The following is an 18,352-nucleotide window of genomic DNA, read 5'->3' on the forward strand; positions in this document are numbered from 1 at the left end:
CCCCATTTCAAGTCTCGTGAATATACCTTTAAGGAATAACATCTGTAGGCACCTTTCTCAGAGTTTTTGTCACCCATATTACATCAAAGATCAATTGGACTCCCAATCTAGGGGAGAGCAAGTTTAATTGTAGCAGCTTGTCTCACAAGCTCACTTCTCCACACTGATTACACCAGTGTTCTTCAAACTTATTTCCGCGGACCCATTTTTACCAACTGGCCAACCTTCGGGACCCACGCCGGCCGACCTGCGCGACCCACCATTTTCTCTTACCTTGTTTGCTGCTGATAAAAATGGAGGAAATGGCTTTGGGTCCCTTTGGCCCTCGTACATGCTCCTCCAATGGAACCTGTTGGATGAAGGTAAAGCCTTCCGGTGTCGGAAAGTATGGAGTCTCCGTCTGTCCAAAGTTCGGCATTTTTTCCTGTAAAATTTAATCAAATAAAACCCCCCCGAACTTGTAAAAAAATAAAATAAAATAAACTGAATAAAATAAATGAAAAAAAAAATTAAATGAATAAAATAAATGAATAAAACCCCCACGAACTTGTAAAAAAAAATGAATAAATGAAAAAAATAAAAATTAAATGAATAAAATAAATGAATAAAGTGAATAAACCCCCCCAACTTGAAAACAAAAAGCTGTGACTGTTTAAACCTGATCATCGGCGCGCATGCACATAGTTTTGCGCATACGTGCTGATGATCGTGCACCATTGCGCAATGCGGCCGAATTTGTTTTACATGTTTGCAGCCATTTTAAAGGCCGCTTGCAGCCAGCGTTATTAAAAGCTGGCTGCTGTACGGGGTTTTGTGCAATCGGGAGTGCCACGAAGGACGGCTCCACGACCCTCCCGACACCCGCCTGCATGTCGCGCCCCCGAGTTTGAGGAACACTGGATTACATCATAATAGCAACGTGATAGATGGCATAATTGTCATATACTCTTGTGTCGTATTTTAATTATGCTGTTAACTCATTTACATAATCAGTTGTTTAACTCAGAACAATATGTTGAATAAATGAGTGTAGCCTCCATTAAAGTATGCCCAAATGACATCCAAGTTGAAGGAAGCTATTAAGTTGTGCTAATCTCTCCTTTTGTAGATCAGTGTCATATTTTGTTTCATAATACCTCTATGAAGCACAATTTGGATGTTTTGTTACATTGAAGCCACTACATAAATGCAAGTTGTTGTTCAATAATATATTGCACATATCACCCAAAGGTTATATATTTTATGATTTTTTTTAATATAAAAAAAATCCAATTCTACATCTTCCTCCCAGGCTCTTCAGCCAATGCTGCTAAAAGCGTCAGAGGAGTAACCTGGGGTTTATCTTTCTCTATTCCTGAGAGAATCGCTTGATTTCATTTGTCCAATTCTCCCATTTGCACAAGCAAAATTAGAAAGGGCATTTGGGAAACCTACACAAACGTGTATCCTACTATTCCAGGGAATTCTATATTAGAACTTCAAAATTATATCACAGTGTACAGTCTGAGATAGGCATTGGCTTCAGAAAAGTTCCTAGTTCAGTAGTTAACCAAGTTAGAATCTTCATAAAGGTACCATTGGACTTATGCCTGTGGTGAGCACCTGAGGAAGGAGCAGTGCTCCGAAAGCTAGTGTTTGAAACAAACCTGTTGGACTTTAACCTGGTGTTGTAAGACTTCGTACTTTATTGTAATGTAATCGATACACAGAACACGGAATTTCTTGAATACAATGTGCATATTTATTCCACATCAGAACACCTTTTTTAGCATATTTGATGTCAAGTAGTCATTCAACAGAATACAAAATATAACCAATTAAAATCAATATTACAATGCAGATTTCATAAAATTACAATATACACAACCTCCAACATTTATGTACAACGAAAAAAAGACATCTAAATAAAATGTTAGCATTAAGAGGCATGAGCATACTGCAGCCTCTATCAAAGCCTGTAGTGCTGACGACAGTGTTTAACAAGTAGAGCTCTTTGTGTCAGGCCACCAGAGGGTCATCTTGGCAAACAGATGCGATAGAAAACAGTGCCATACTTAGCATTCTAAAAACCTAAAAACTGGACACAATGTAACAAATTCCATCTAATCAATATCTTGGTGCTGTAATGTAAACCAATATTTTCCACCTATAAATAAAATTAAGATTTACAGCCTATTAAAATAAGCAATTTAACCTTTCTTGAAAATATTACTTACTTTTGGTGTTCAATAACTGCCTTATTTGCAAATCCAATACAAAACTAGTGAATTATGGAAACTACACAATAATGCTATTGTCCACAACAGACAATAAATAGTTGACAAATATGCTTATCATTTTCTTTAACGAAAACAAGTATTAAGAATCTACATTTTTGAGGCTAACTATGGTCTTAGTGCAGACAGCAGTAAAGGCAAACTAAACATTGCTTTTCTTTATAAAGCTTCTGCGGTCGTTACTTTCAAAACAAAAAACAATTGACCAGAACAGTATAACTTGGAGACTGAAAATAAAGACAGGCAATAAACTAACTTCAATTCCTGATCATTTTGTGAAGAACAGCACTCATTCAAGACTTCAAAGCTAAGGCTCTCCATTACTTTCAATGTTTTCAAAGAAGCAGTCTTCATTAACTACGGATGTTAGGCTCTGGACACTAAACTCTCTCTCCAACACAGAATTCAAGTCAACATTTGGCCCATCAGATTGACTATCCAGAGATCGGTTGTGCTCATGCATGGCTAACAGGTTCCCTTTTTTCTTCTTTGTACTGGTGGCTTTTCTTTTGATTGGGCAAAAGTGAGCTCGCACAAGCCGGGGGTGTTCATCTATTTGTTCCACCTCTTCTGTATCTAATTGTTTATTTGGTGCCTGCTCTACACCAACCTTGTCAACTTCAATTTGCAATTTTTCGAATTGTACTTCAATTTCATCTGTCAAAGTCTTATACTTGGATTTGCAGTAATCTTCATCGTCACTCAAAATGTCTGATTCCTTTACTTCAGCTTCCTGCTGTTCCTCTGCACCACTGTGTTCTTGCTTTGGAAATGAAAGACTACTAGGCTCTAGTCCACCCTCTGAGGTATGGCAGCCACTGCTTTGTGTTCCACTGCTCAAGCTACATTCATCAGAATCAACAGCATTACGTTTCCCAGAGTCCTGATTCCAATAGGATGGAGAATGCTTGAACAACTTTGATGCTCTAGTTGATGCTGAAATAAAGAACAAACCAAAATATCAAATTAAACTATTGTCACTATTAAAAAAAACTAGAAACAGCAGGTATTGATTATAACAGAGGCACAGTTGAGGTTGAGATTTGGTTTTAAGACTTTGTAAATGACTTAAAGGGTGTGATTCACCAGCTGCATTGAGCTCTCGCTCGAGCACGATGCGGCCGGTGAGTGCCCGGGAGAGGCCTTTCGTGGGCTTCCCGGCAGCCTTCACACCTCGCAGGATTCACCCAAATCCTATGAGGTGTCGGAATCTGAATCACGCCCACAAGTTGGGTCACCCAAATGGCGCTTGCCGAAGCTGGGTTTAAACCGACTTCGGCAAGCTTACTCGGGATCCACCGTCGACTCCAGCGAGGCTGTAGCCAGGTGTCGTTCAGCACAGGAACGTGGACCAGCGGAAAGGCACCCGGGGGGCCTCTAAGTGGGTGTGAGGGGAGCCTGAAGAGGGGGACACCCCCGATGGACCCCATAGTGGCGTGTCCACACTTGGGACTGTGTGGAGTAGTGCCTGTGTGTGTGTGTGTGTGTGTGTGTGTGTGTGGGGGGGGGGGGGGGGTGACATTGCCCATGGGGGGGGGGGGGGGACCGATAAGCTCACTTAAATATTGGGCCACCCTTTCAAAATGGCAGCCCAATATCTGGGCTCAGCTCCCCAGTGCTAGAAAAGAAATCTAAGTGTGGGCTAAACCAGTGAGAAACTCCCCAGGTCCCCAAAAAGTGACTAAGTGTCATTGAATAGCGGTGGGGAACTCGCCAGCAAAGCCAGCAAGAAACACTCTGGAAAAACCCGCCACAAATGAACTTAGAAATGTTCCATACAACATTTTACTAAACAGTGTGATCTAGGAAGACCCCAAGCTCAATCCCTGGGTTGAAAAGAGCAGAGATCTGCCAGTGAGACAAGTTGACCTTGGTATGACTGGATAAAATGAATAGGAAGAATCTCAGAAGAAAATCTGGAAAGAGGATTTTTAAAAGAACATAAATTAAGTGAATGTACAAGCCTAAAAACACAGATGTTCTCCCAGCACACATAAAGCTTCCCCTGACCATCAATTATTTTGTGCAACAGATACAAGGGAAATTTTAATCCAAGTATTGATGCAAGAAAATGCATTCAATTAAATTGACTACATGAGTGAGCTGCTTAATTCTGAATTAATTTCTATGAGAGCTAAAACATTGGCTAGGCACTGGCACAATCTTTGCTAATACAGGAAATAGTTTGTATGTTTTCTTACCAATTTTGGCAGAGGATGGCACCCTGTTTTTTAGAGGAATCCTATATTCTTTATTCAATTTCTCAAGTGCTCCTTCTGACTTGGTCATATGGCGACGAACATTCTCTCTCAGAATTGAACGTATCACTTTGATGATATTTGTTTTACTCTCTGGATCACTGGAAAAGTGGAAATAAAGTAAAATAATTGTTGTTACAGAAATACATACAAAATATTATCTTTAAAAGCAGAAGACTTTCTGCCAAGTACATGAAAAACAACAATTGTGTATTTCAAAAGAAGTCCTCACCATTAAACATGACATTTATGATGCTAGCTTAATGGCACTCTTTGGTGTATGTTAGTACACTTAAGTGTTAGGATGTGGGGTTCATCTTCAAGCCTCATGGCAATCAAGGCAACAAATGTAAACAAAGCCTTTACGTTCGAGGTAGAAGGAAAATTAAAGGACTGGTTCAACTTAGTTACTTTCAGGCAGCATCTAGACTGGTTTGCTTTGGCCAGTGTAATGCTGCGTGGTATAAAGAACTGAATATAATGGAACCCGTACCCAATGAACATGTTGTTCTTCAATTATGAAAATGTTTGACACAAACCAAAATATCCCAGGATTCGTTAAAATGCTAAATGCTGACATTCAAACTCATTCCTAATTCAACACAAGGAAGTATTTCGCTTCTTTATGCCTTTCATTTATTAATATCATGATTACCAATAAAGGAGCAACCGCAAGACAAACTAGTGGCTGCAGCTATTGAAATATAATCTCTTTGTATCCTATAACATAATGGCCAGTGTTTTATAGCACACTACTCACGATTAAGTAATTATAATGTTGGATTAAATGGGGCGGCATGGTGGCATAGTGGTTCGTACTACAGCCTCACAGCGCCAGGGACCTGGGTTCAATTCCAGCCTTGGGTGACTGACTGTTTGGAGTTTTCACTTTCTTCCCGTGTCTCCAGCTGCTCTGGTTTCCTCCATAGTCTAAAGAAGTGCAGATTGGGTGGATTGGCCATGCTAAATTGCCACTTAGTGTCTAAGGATGCGCAGGTCAAGTGGGGTTATGGGGTTACGGGGATAGTGTGGGCGAGTGAGCCTAAGTAGGGTGCTCTTTCAGAAGGTCGGTGCAGACTCGATGGGTCAAGTGGCATCCTTCTGCACGTAGGAACTCTTATGGTTCTATGGTCTAAATATTAAACCTTAATAAATTAAATGGAGTAACATTTTAGACAACTTCAATCTTGTAGAGAACTTACAGTAGAAACTCCTGCTCACCCTGTTACTTGAATAGAATATTGAGGTAGATTTTGTGATATAAATAATGGCTGCTTAACACTTGTCAGCTGGACATCAACACATAGCAACCAGACATGTGCTGTTAAAGGCACAGTTCAGGTAGCTTCTGTTCAAGGTGCCCAACTCCTCCAGGAGCTGTGCTATGATGTTATCTCACTGGAGAGACTTGTCATTGAAACCTTTGAAAGGAAATTAAGTTGCTTTACTAACAGTACAGACGGGATTTCTTTCATCTGTGCTCTGGCGGGTGCGAAAAAGTGGCTCGGTAACTAGGCGTTGGAAAAGACAGATGGGCAAACGTTTAGTGAGGATCTGATTATTTGATTGGGGGGCTGAGGCTTCTCATCTGGTCACTGTATTCTGAACTTCTGTGTTTAAGATGCAGCTCCAGCATGTCCAGTTGCCCAACAGCCCCACATCTTGTATGTGGCTCTGGGACATTTCAGCACTTGGTATAAGGAGTTAATACAGGGGCTAGAATTTCCCAGCCATTCGTGCCGTCAGGATCGGAAGAGGTTCCCCGGTGGTGGGGGTACAAACAATGATAAAACCCATTGTTGGTGGCGGAACCAGAAGTTCCCACTGCTGACCAATGGCACGCCCCCGCCATCACCATGAAACACCCAGCACAAGGAGTTTGATTAATGCCAGGAATGAGAACATAAGAACGAGGAGCAGGAGTAGGCCATCTGGCCCCTCGAGCCTGCTCCGCCATTCAATAAGATCATGGCTGATCTTTTTGTGGACTCAGCTTCACTTACCCGCCTGCTCACCGTAACCTTTTATTCCGTTAATGTTCACAAATCTATCTATCTTTGCCTTAAAAGCATTTAACAAGGTATTCTCAGCTGCTTCACTGGGCAAGGAATTCCACAGATTCACACCCTTTGGGTGAAAAAGTTCCTCCTCAACTCAGTCCTAAATCTGCTCCCCTCTATTTTGAGGCTATACCCCCTAGTTTTACCCTCCTGTGAAAACAACCTCCTTGTTTCTATTCTACTGATTCCCTTCATAATTTTATGTTTCTATAAGATTCCCCCCTCATTCTTCTAAATTCCAATGAGTACAGTCCCAGTCTATGTAGTCTCTCCTCATAAGCCAATCCTCTCAACTGCAGAATCAACCTAGTGAACCTCCTCTGCACCCCCTCCAGTGCCAGTCGATCCTTTCTCAAGTAAGGAGACCAAAACTGTACATAGTACTCTAGGTGTGGCCTCACAAGCACCCTATACAGCTGCAACATAACCTCCCTGCTTTTAAACTCCATCCCTCTAGCAATGAGGATTAATCGCCCGTGAATATGTCTCTGTGCTTCTTAGCTCTCCTGATTCCCAACATTGCGACTCATTTGGTGAAACACTATTCAGTTGGATAGCCTTTCAATCGGCTTCCCTGTGCAGAGAACCAGTCCTCAAATTGACTCTGAGCCCTCACCATTAGAGTCGCACCTTATTTTAATTTTGTGCTGCACCTTCGCTTCATGTTGGAAGTGATGAGGAGGTGTATTTGAGGTAGCCGTGGGAGGTAGTGGGCTTATATGATTGTCCGTAGACAGCCCAGCCCTGGAATAGGAGACAGTTGAGGAAGGGAAGTGTCAGAAATGGAGCATGTCAAGGTGAGAGAATGACTGAAATTGGAAGCAAATCTGGCTGCTGCCTGTGAAGAATCTGCTAAGCCTTTGAAAAAAGAGGGGACTGGGATTCTGCTTGGAAGGATAGTGTGCTTGAAACTGGGACTTCTTTGTCCCTTGGCTGAGAAGAACTTGAAAGGGGGTGAACTGCCTAATAATGCCATGAGATAGCCTTTGCTGTATCGGCTACTCCATGTGTAATTTATGGTTCGCATAATTGCTCCATCTCATCCTCCAATGCTGCTAATTTATATTTAACTTACACTGATACTAATTCCTGTTAAAGTTACAAAAAGTCAAATCTTGTCTGGTCATTTTTTCATGTGGAGTGGGTGGGGTAATTCGTTAAGTTTGGTTATTTTGCTTTACAGATCCCCGTGGGGATTCGTAACAAAAGACAGTAGCAAAAATTTACCACTTACATCAATTATTCACTTTTCAAAATGGATTCATGGTTTCAATTTGACTTCGAAGAACATGCATTTTCAGCTGCATTTAACTTCTTTGTAGGACACATAAATTAACATAATATCTCCAGATTGGTAAACTGTTCAGCCCCAACTTTAACATTTTGGGTAAGTGGAAGCCAAGAGACATTGCTACACCAGACACATGCAAGTCTTTGAAGATGTTATTTTGCTGTATAGTTAAAGGGTTATTCAAACATCAGGAAAAATGTTTTAAAACCCTTCTCAAAAGTTGTCATAAATCCGAATGAAAACAAACAAAAGGCATTATTTAAGTTACCTGCTACATAGCTGAAAAACTGTTTCAGGCCGCCCTTCTATTTCAGATTTAGTGTGGATTAACTCCCAGATGCAGCTGGTATCTGTGCCTGAAAAGGAAGAAACAAGTAATGAAGACAATTGCAGAAAAAAGTCCTTTGCACTGTAGTTATGTCACTTCCTGCACTCAGGAACTTCTGGATCAGGAGCTGCAAGCCAAAACACAAAGAAACGTCGCAACCTAGAAAAAAAGCCTATGGCTTCATTTTTTTACATTGCTAACGCAGCATTTGGCGATTGATGTATTTGTACTCCAAGATGACTTTGTTCCTCTATCTCACCCAAGTAATAAGTGACTTTCCTGTTCTTCCTACTAAATATACCTACCTTCATACCTCAGGGGCTGGTTTAGCACACTGGGCTAAATTGCTGGCTTTTAAAGCAGACCAAGGCAGGCCAGCAGCACGGTTCAACTCCCGTACCAGCCTCTCCGAACAGGCGCCGGAATGTGACGACTAGGGGCTTTTCACAGTAACTTCATTGAAGCCTACTCGTGACAATAAGCGATTCTCATTTCATTTGATTTTAATTTCATTTATTTGCGTTTAATTTGATTTGCCATTTACCCATTCTGCAAATTTATTAATGTCCTCCTCTAATTTATTTCAATTGTCCTCAGTACTTCTGTGCAATCTGCAAATTTAGAATTAAAGGGAGCGATTCTCTAAAACATTTCTAAGCTAATTTGTAGTGGGTTTTTCAAGGAGTCGAGTTCCCTACCGCTATTAATGACACTTTTAGTCACTTTTTTCGGCCCTGGGGTGTTTCTCACCGGTTTAGCCCACACTTAGAGGTTTTTTTTTTAAGCACTAGGGAGCTGAACTTAGAGATCGGGCCGCCATTTTGAAAGCGTACCCCGATCTCTAAGTGAGCTTGTGGGTCCCCAAACCCATCACCCATGGGCAATGTCACCCCAACACACATGGACACTACCCCGCACCCCCAAGTGTGGACATCCTGCTTTGGGGTCCCTGGGGGCCCCCTTTTCAGGCCCCCACAAGTCCCTTTATAGCAGCCCCTCCCTTCTAGGGCCCCCACCCAACAAACCCAAAACCTCCCAGAGGCCAATACTTACCTGCCCTGCACTCCCCCACCAAACCCCCACTCCATCCTTCTTTAATGGGCATGGCCCCTCTCGCCCCCTGATCCTTGGCAGTGTCACCCTGTCACCCTGGCACTCGGGCACTGCCACTCCGGCACTTGGGCAGTGCTCCTGCTGGCTTGGCAGTGCCATTCGGGCACCTTGGCAGGGGAAGGGCCAGGGAGCTATCCTGCACTTACCCTGACCACCCAGGGGTCCCCGGTGGCCCAGGAGAACCCCTGGGTGCCGTTCCGCCTGGTCCACGTTTGTGTGGATCAGTACTGATTGGCGCCCGGCTGCAGCCTTCCTGGGGAGGCCCTGATTTGATGGAGGCCGGTGGATCCCGTGTAGATAGATCTTAAGTAGGTTTATGACCTACTTCTCAAGCGTCATTTGGTCTTGCCCAGTTGGGGCAGAGTTCCGACTCCTACGTCTCACGGGACTCTGATGAATCCCACGAGGCGCGGAGCCTGTTGGGAGGCTCGCTACAGCCCTCTCCCGACATTCTTCAGCCGCGATGTGCTCTTGCTTGAGCGCAACATGGCCGGAGAATCGCGCCCTGTGTTTTTAATTTTCCCCTGAGGATCCCCTTCAAGTCACTGACCAACCTAACTTGGAAATATGTCACTAAAATAAAAACAATTTTAGTGCTGTTTTTCCAAAATATAGTTACAACTCTGTGCTGCACTTTCAAAAGTTAGAATAAATTGCTTGCTTGTGTTACATCACATCTGGGTACAAGGGCTTAAAGATAAATTCCTTTTGTTTTAGCAAAGATGTTTTGACTGTTGCACATATGCATTCTCCAGCAACAAACACAATGCTAATGAAATTGGTTTTCAATGGTAATGCAAAATGGATGATAATGAATCAACAGCCCATTTTACACTGTGCCTGATGCCCTTTTCCTTTGACATGTACTACCTCGGCAGACTAATTTCATCCCTAATCCTCTCAGCAATCATAGCCAGCACTTTCTTACAGGTACAAAGTAATGATACTGAACTGAACAGCACCATGCAAAGAGTATTCAAAATTTGGGCCGGGATTCTCCCCTACGTGGCGGGGCGGAGGGTCCCGGTGGGACGGGGTGGTGTGTACCACTCCGGTCGGGCCTCCCCAAAGGTGCGGGATTCTCCGCATCTTTAGGGGCTATGCCCGCGCCGGAGTGGTTCCTGCTCCGCCGGCTGGCATGAATGGCCTTTGGCGCCCCGCCAACCGGGGCCGAGAGGCCTTCGCCGGCAGGCGGAAGTCCCGCATGCACCGGAGCATCAGCGGCTGTTGACGTCATACCGGCGCATGCGCATGGTGAAGGCCATGGCGGGGGCGGAAGGAAAAGAGTGCCCCCACGGCACAGGCCCGCCCGCCGATCGGTCCGATCGCGGGCCAGGCCACCATGGGGGCAACCCCCGGGGTCAGATCACCCTGCGCCCCCCCCCCCCCCCCACCACTACCCCGGAGCCCGCCCGCACGGCCAATCCCGCCGGTACCAGAGGTGGCTTAAACCACGCCGACGGGAAAGGCCGTCAGTGGCTGGACTTCGGTCCATCGTGGGCCGGAGAATCGCCATGGGGGACCGCCGACCGGCGCGATGCGATTCCCGCCCCCGCCAAATCTCAGGGGGTGAAGAATTCGGGACACAGCGGGGGTGGGATTGATGCCGGCCCTGGGCAATTCTCCGACCCGGCGGGGGGTCGGAGAATCCCGCCCAATAGATTTGAAAAAATTTCCAAATTCACGAGTGGCTTCATAGAGCAGTATTGATGCTATAGGTTAGGATCATAAAGAAGACCTCCACAGGATTCAAAAAGATTTACAGCACACAAACAGGCCATTTAGCCTAACTAGGCCATGCACAAATTCATGCTGCACTTGGATCTCCTTTTAGGTTTGCTTCTTTAAATCTTCCATCTCAAACATTTATTCCCGTCTCTATCAAATGCTCATTTAGTTTCCCCATAAATGCATCTACAATATTTGCTTCAATCGAGTTCCACATTCTTATCATCCTGGGCAATGGAGTTTCTTCTGAATTCCCTATTGGATTTCTTGGTGACTATCTTATATTGGCGGCCTCCACTTATGCTCTTTGTCACAAGAGGAATCTTTGGGGGTGATTTTTCTTCTACCTCACCCAGAGTTGTACCTTCCAAATAATAAGTGATTTTCCTGTTCTTCTCACCAAATGTACCTACCTTCGAATCTCACATTTACTGGTGTTGAATTTTATTTGCCAATGATTTTCCCATTCTGCAAGTTTATTAATGTCTTTCTGTAATTTATTACAGTTCTCCTCAGTGTTTGCAATCCCCAAATTTAGTGCAATCTGCAAATTTAGAAATCGTATTTTTAATTCCAAAGTCCAAATCATTAATATAAATTGTGACCATCAGTGGCCCCAGCATTGACCCTGTGAAACACCACTTCCCAACTTCTGCCATTCTAATAAATAACCCTGAGCCCCAATCACTGCTTCCTGTCTTGAATGTCAGCTAGTAATTCATTCAGCCATTTGTCCCCTGACTCTCCACATCTTCTGGCCTTATTCATTGGCCTATTATGGAGCAATTTATCAAAGGTTGTAATTTAATTAAGGCCACTAAATTAAAATTTAATTACCTGCAGCATTTCCCAGCCTGACCTGAAGAGCTGATAGTGGAATCAACCATCTGAATTTAAACTGATCAATATCACCATGGATATAAGCGGAGCGTGGAGCTGTTGCCTAGGGAAAAGGTGGGTTGCAGAAGTTAGAAGTTGAAGCAGTTAGAAAATATTTTATGCACAATCAAAGACAAAACATTGGTGCTGCATGTGCATTGAAGAGAGTGCAAATGTGTTACTTACAGTTTTCTTTTTAAACTTGTAGATCTCCTTATAGACAAGTATGACAGCTCGCTTAAAAGCTGGGGAATGAAAGAGATACATTTGTCATTCACAACTCTGTAGCAGCTGATTTAAAGAACTAAAGGTTAATGGGTGTCGAAGGGAAGAGACACTCATCTACAGATGGGCTTAATATCATTTTCCCCACAAGATAAGGAAGAAAAACATAATCAGGAAATCAGTTAAAATACAGTTTGCGGTTACAGTTCTCCTTACTAAAACCAGAAAAAAAATCACAAGCAAAATCTTCAACACTGCAATTTGAATAAAGGAATAGATATTCCGAAGAACTTCCAGATTGCTTTATTCCTGTCCAAGGTGGATCAGGAAAATAAAGAGTTAATTTACAACCGTGCGGAGCTCTGTGTAAATGCATACATTTTTTCCAAAAACAGACTATCTTAAGGCTGCTTCTGTACAGCAGCAAAAGTATTCTTTTAATCTTTCCCCTCAAATCTCCAGTGCACAATTACAAATATAGAGATCGTCAGCTTGCTCCCTCCTGATCCTTTGGATGAGAATGTATTGTGGAACTCAGATATCCAGCTGAGGAAGATTCAACGGCTGTTGCAAATTAAGTAATCCCGATTGATAAGTGTCAGGGGGAAGATGATGTCACAAGTGACCTGGTCTTTCCAGGCTAAGGTGTGACAAATAGATTTAGGTGTGCACACTAATCATTATCCAGCAATTCACTCTGGAAATCTGCATGTTGGGTGAGGACAGAGGTAGGTTAGCTGGGATGACTTTCTACAGTCAAGTAGCTCATTGCTATCCTTTGCCCAGGTTTACACATGAAGGATGACCACTTGTGCCAAACAGCTGCAGATACCTTATATTTATTTTACTACCTTAGGGCAAGAGTGAACGGAGGGAGTATTGAAGAAATCTTCAATCGCACTGCACTGCCAATTCTGGAATCCTCAGTTCAGAAGGCTGAGACTCAGTCCCCTGCTAGAATGGGAACCTGCATTTTTCTCATCGCTAAATGAGATCCTGGACATGTTGTTTACTCCTTAGTCTGATAAAGCTGGATAAAAGCAGAGAAAGTTTCCCATCATCCCCCATAAGAGACACTTACCAAAGATGGTGAGTTCAGGATCTTTTCTCATTCGACTTAGAGATGGGAAGGGGTTTAACCAATTAACTGAAGAGTACAGTAAAAGCTCTCCCATTGAAAGCTCGGTCACCTAAAATTTAATTGAGAAATTTAAGTTACAGAACAAAAAACAATCCCTTTGGAAATGAATAATAAAAAACTGCAAAAAAAAAAGAAAATCAGGATGCAGGATGGAAGGTGGACTCAATTCCGCCTCCCAAAAAACCCCCTTTTATAATGGAAAGATGAAACAGCACAGACCAAAATAAATCTATATCCTTATATAACAAGTCTTTGTTAAATCACCGATCATCGACCTGTCCTGCCAGCCTTGATGTACAAAAATAAGAGAATTTAGCCCATCGTGTTTAACATGCCTCCCATGGGAAAAGGAAAACATGTGGCTACATTCCCCTTGTTCTCTCTTTTCTTGATAGAAAATAATCAAGGTACTTGACTGCACCAATCATCTTAAGTAAGTCTATAGTCAAGAATATATGTTGATCAAATAGTTAGACTGTCAATGGCAGAATTCCAATATTAGCTTCATTTCAATCTGTAGCTTCTAAAAATATTCTAGAACAAAATGTGTATACAGAACACTCCCAATGTCTGGAACTCAAGGGACTTCAGAGAGTACTCAACAGTTCAGGACATCTTTAACTCTTTAAAAATCAAGGCCCCTTCTAACAACAATCAATAGTTGGATAGAAAACAGCTATTTGCTGTAACATTAATATCCAAAAAGATTAATTAATCAATTCAAAAGTCAGATGTCTCTCCAAAGGCTCAATTTGTAAGTCACTGCCTAAAACAAGCCACTCAGAATATCCCAGGTTTGATTTCCATTCCATGCTGAGTTTATTGGTCTCAGCTAGCCTGTGATAAAGGTGCGAGAATTAGTCTCAAACTCTCAGGGGTTGGAAAAGGAAAACAAAAATCAGTCATGATTCTCATTTCTGGGGCCCACCGATTCGCGGGCGGAGGATTCTGCACCTTCAGGGCGGCCCGAAGCCGGAGTGGTTCACGCCACTTCTCGGCGCCGGAGTAGCCCGCCTCGCCGGTTCGTGGAGAATCCTGCCTACCAGCAACCCCCAACTATGTAGATATGATGGGAGGACCAAATCAGATATAGTCGTGATGCCTTTAGCATGCAGCCACTCACGGTGTCAGCTTAATTGCAAAGAATGGCTATTATAGTGAGGCAGCAATGCAGTTGGAAACATGAATGAGAAGGCAAAAATAGCGAGAAAAAGTAGCTGTTGCAGAGCATGTTACCTCTTTCTTATTTCCAGGCTGCTCTGCAACCAACTGATCAAAGACGGTCCCATAATCCTCATAGATTGTCTGCATCTCGTTGATATGACTGGCCACTTTCTCCATTGCCTTTAGTGCTTCTGGGATTGAAAAATAAAACACACAACAGAAAGTAACAATTATCAGTTACTTTCCTTAAAATTTGCAACTAAAATAATTTATCTGCTTATCACCACATTTTTACAGATGGCTACCTGGTTTGGCAATTTGGGGTATATTGCGTAGATCAAAGTGAAGGATGTTAAATGTTGGAAAAAGGTATATATTCCTATTTCAATCACCAGCTGTGACCAGCTACTGGGAGTAAAACACCCACTGCTCTGTCGTAACAATATGTTTCAGTCACAGCCTCAGTAATGCATCACCCACTACATCAGTGTAACACTTTCCACTTACATACCAACCAATCTGTCACATATGCACGAGATTACCAAATTAGTGTCAATTGAAAAGCAGGATACTGCGGATGCTGGAAATCTGAAACAAAAACATTAAACACTGGAAATGCTCACATCAGCCAGTATCTCTGGAGAGAGAAACAGAGTTAACGTTTCAGGTTGATGACCTTTAATCAGAATTGGGAAAAGTTCAAGCTGTAATAGGATTTGATCGAGGGGTGTGTGGAACAAGTACAAAGGAAGGTCTGTGATAGGGTGGAAGACAGTAGCGTCCGTATGACAGAAGGGTCATATGGGGTTGAAGGGAAAGGTGAGGGGGTTGAAGGGAAAGGTGATGGGGGAAGAAAAGAAATAAATGACGTGCCTCATGCTTGAAAAGCAAAAATAAGAGGAGAAACGAAATGCATGAAGGAAACAAAGCTTGGGGGTGCGGACAAAGTAGAAGACCCCTAATCGAAAGTAAACTATTCTTTGCTCACAATGTGGTCTTTTGTACACTCGGGAGACCAAATGCAGATTGGGTGAGTACATTGTGGAACACCTCCATTCAATGTGCAAGCATGAGCCTAAGCATCTAGCAGCCTGTCATTTTAATTCTCCGTCTTGCTATCACACTGACATTTCTGTCCCTGGTCTGCTGTACTATTATAATTAAGTTCAATATAAGCGTGAGGAACACCTAATATTTTGATTTTGGACTCAACACTGAGTTCAACTATTTCAGACCATAAGCTCTGTCCCCCTATTGTGTTTCCTTTTCTTTGCACGTTTCTGTTTTTCTTTTACTTTTGCTTTCAGACAGCAGCACACCTACCCAAGGCACATCATTTATTTATTTGATTGGCAATCATCATTCCCTTCTTCTGTCGTACAATCTCTCCTGTCTTCCACCCTATCAGGGGCTTTCTTTTTGCCCTGCCCCATCCATCCTTTGTCCAAAACCTGTTACATGTTCAATTTTTCCCTGTTCTGATGAAATGTCTCGGTTTCTCTCTCCAGGTTGCCTGACCTGCTGAGTATTTCCAGCATTTGCTGTTTTATTGCCAACGACATACTGAACTTGAGCCATTTTGTGCTGTGGCTCAGATTACCTCAAGTTAATTCAGACAAGTTACTTAAGGACCTTCCAAATTACCACTTAAAAAACTATATTTAGGTAGTGTCTTTCCACTTTTATTTTTAGGAGCACAAATCAGAATGCGAAGTGGGTGCGGGAGGGCAATAGCATGGTAAATTTAGAAAAAGTGAAAAACAACTTTTATTTTGAACATCACTAAACCTCAAGATAAGCAAGACACTACGAAGGCATCCAGACTCTGTACTTTAGTGATGATGATATATCATTAAAATATATTTGCTCCTTTTTGGTTTCTACCATTTCTTACATCACATTTTGTTCAAATTTTGCCATTACTCATACAGCAGCAGACAGGGATCTCAAGGATATATTCTGCCTCTGCTCTTTCATTGCATAAGCAGTAAATTAAAAGCTGGTTAAACAGATAAGGGGTTTTGTGCACATCAAGCGAATGACATTGGGCAAATGACATAGGGGCAGCACGGTAGCATGGTGGTTAGCATAAATGCTTCACAGCTCCAGGGTCCCAGGTTCGATTCCCGGCTGGGTCACTGTCTGTGTGGAGTCTGCACGTCCTCCCCGTGTGTGCGTGGGTTTCCTCCGGGTGCTCCGGTTTCCTCCCACAGTCCAAAGATGTGCGGGTTAGGTGGATTGGCCATGCTAAATTGCCCGTAGTGTAAGGTTAATGGGGGGATTGTTGGGTTGCGGGTGTGGGGTGGGTGCGTGGGTTTGAGTAGGGTGGTCATTGCTCGGCACAGCATCGAGGGCCGAGGGGCCTGTTCTGTGCTGTACTATTCTATGTTCTATGATTTCTGGTCCCACTGACCGGGAACTCGAAATTCCCACCCAATGTCAACGGACCTTGTGCTTGTTCGCCAAATTATCCATTCTGTCTGAGACAATTCATGCAAAGCGGAAGATTTAGGCCATTATTGTGCAAATTACACCTGTGCACCGTCATCATTGTCCAGTGGGAGGAGGAAGAGAAGAGTTTGAAGGGTGAAATTTGTCTGATAAACTCACAGGAGATGGGAAATAGAAACCCTGCTTATGTTCTGCCTGTTTTATTTTTCCATTAAATTCAGTGGACAAGAAAATCAGGAGCTTTGCAAAACAGGCATCTGATTCACGATTACCTTATTTGTGGAAGATCAATTTGTCACTGCCTGACCCGCACTTCTACCCCTGCTTTTGCAAAGTACAAATTATGTAATGGTTTCAATTTGAATGAGCCACCGACCAATGAACAGCACTTTCTCATACTCCAGTCTGGGTCTCCACAAGATTAAGAGTGAGATGAATTGACCAAAATGTTAAATCATCACTTAAAATGTGGCTCACGTCCTATTCCAGGGCCTGACCACAAAAATGTTTTATTTTTTTAAAAAATAATTTTTATTCAAATTTTCACAAAATATCAATAACAAAATATAATAAGAAAAGAACAACCCCCCCCCCCCCCCCATATATACAAAAAAGAGATAAATTAACACCCGTCATCAACAATGAACAAATATACACGCCCCTTTGACACAAAACAAAGAGACCCCCCTCCCCCCCCCCCCCCGGGTTGCTGCTGCTGTTGGCCTTTTTCTACCGTTCTGCCAGGAAATCTAGGAATGGTTGTCACCTCCTGAAGAACCCCTGCACTGATCCCCTTAGGGCAAATTTCACCTTCTCCAATTTAATAAGCCCCATCATATCATTGATCCAGGCCTCCACGCTTGGGGGCCTCGCATCCTTCCATTGAAGAAGAATCCTCCGCCGGGCTACCAGGGACGCAAAGGCCAGAATGCCGGCCTCTTTCGCCTCCTGCACTCCCGGCTCCTCTGCAACCCCAAATATTGCGAGCGCCCAGCCCAGTTTGACCCTGGATCCTACCACCCTCGACACCATCCTCTCTACGCCCTTCCAGGCACTGGAACAGGAACAGAAATCATGGGAGCACCGTCATCTTGACTGACTGCACCCTACCCGCCAGAGACAGCGGCAGCATATCCCATCTCTTAAACTCCTCCTCCATTTGCTCCACCAGCCTCGTGAGGTTAAGCTTATGCAAGGCCCCCCAGCTCCTGGCCACCTGAACCCCCAAGTACCTGAAGCTCCTCTTCGCCCTTTTTAGTGGGAGCTTACCAATCCACCCCTCCTGGTCCCCTGGGTGAACAATGAACAGCTCGCTCTTCCCGAAGTTGAGCATGTACCCTGAGAAATCCCCAAACTCCCTGAGAATACTCATTATCTCCGGCATCCCCCCCACCGGGTCCGCCACATACAACAACAAGTCATCCGCATAGAGCGACAC

General features: G+C 43.3%; 1 protein-coding gene across 4 annotated transcripts in view; it reads right to left on the minus strand.

Annotated features, from left to right (window-relative positions):
• Positions 1 to 1,718: 1,718 nt before the first annotated feature.
• tiam2a (TIAM Rac1 associated GEF 2a) overlaps positions 1,719 to 18,352 on the minus strand; it is a 461,217-nt gene continuing 444,583 nt past the window's right edge. For all 4 annotated transcript variants that reach the window (XM_038808441.1, XM_038808437.1, XM_038808443.1 and 1 more), the window contains 7 exons: positions 14,536 to 14,654; positions 13,240 to 13,348; positions 12,120 to 12,178; positions 11,892 to 11,997; positions 8,154 to 8,241; positions 4,478 to 4,635; positions 1,719 to 3,212 (listed from right to left, as the gene is read on the minus strand). In XM_038808441.1, the coding sequence (XP_038664369.1) occupies positions 2,584 to 3,212; positions 4,478 to 4,635; positions 8,154 to 8,241; positions 11,892 to 11,997; positions 12,120 to 12,178; positions 13,240 to 13,348; positions 14,536 to 14,654 (1,268 nt within the window). In that variant the 3' untranslated portion in view covers positions 1,719 to 2,583. The remainder of the gene's footprint in view (positions 3,213 to 4,477; positions 4,636 to 8,153; positions 8,242 to 11,891; positions 11,998 to 12,119; positions 12,179 to 13,239; positions 13,349 to 14,535; positions 14,655 to 18,352) is intronic.

The sequence above is a fragment of the Scyliorhinus canicula genome, chromosome 1, assembly GCF_902713615.1.
Source record: "Scyliorhinus canicula chromosome 1, sScyCan1.1, whole genome shotgun sequence".
NCBI classification, from domain to species: Eukaryota; Metazoa; Chordata; class Chondrichthyes; order Carcharhiniformes; family Scyliorhinidae; genus Scyliorhinus; species Scyliorhinus canicula.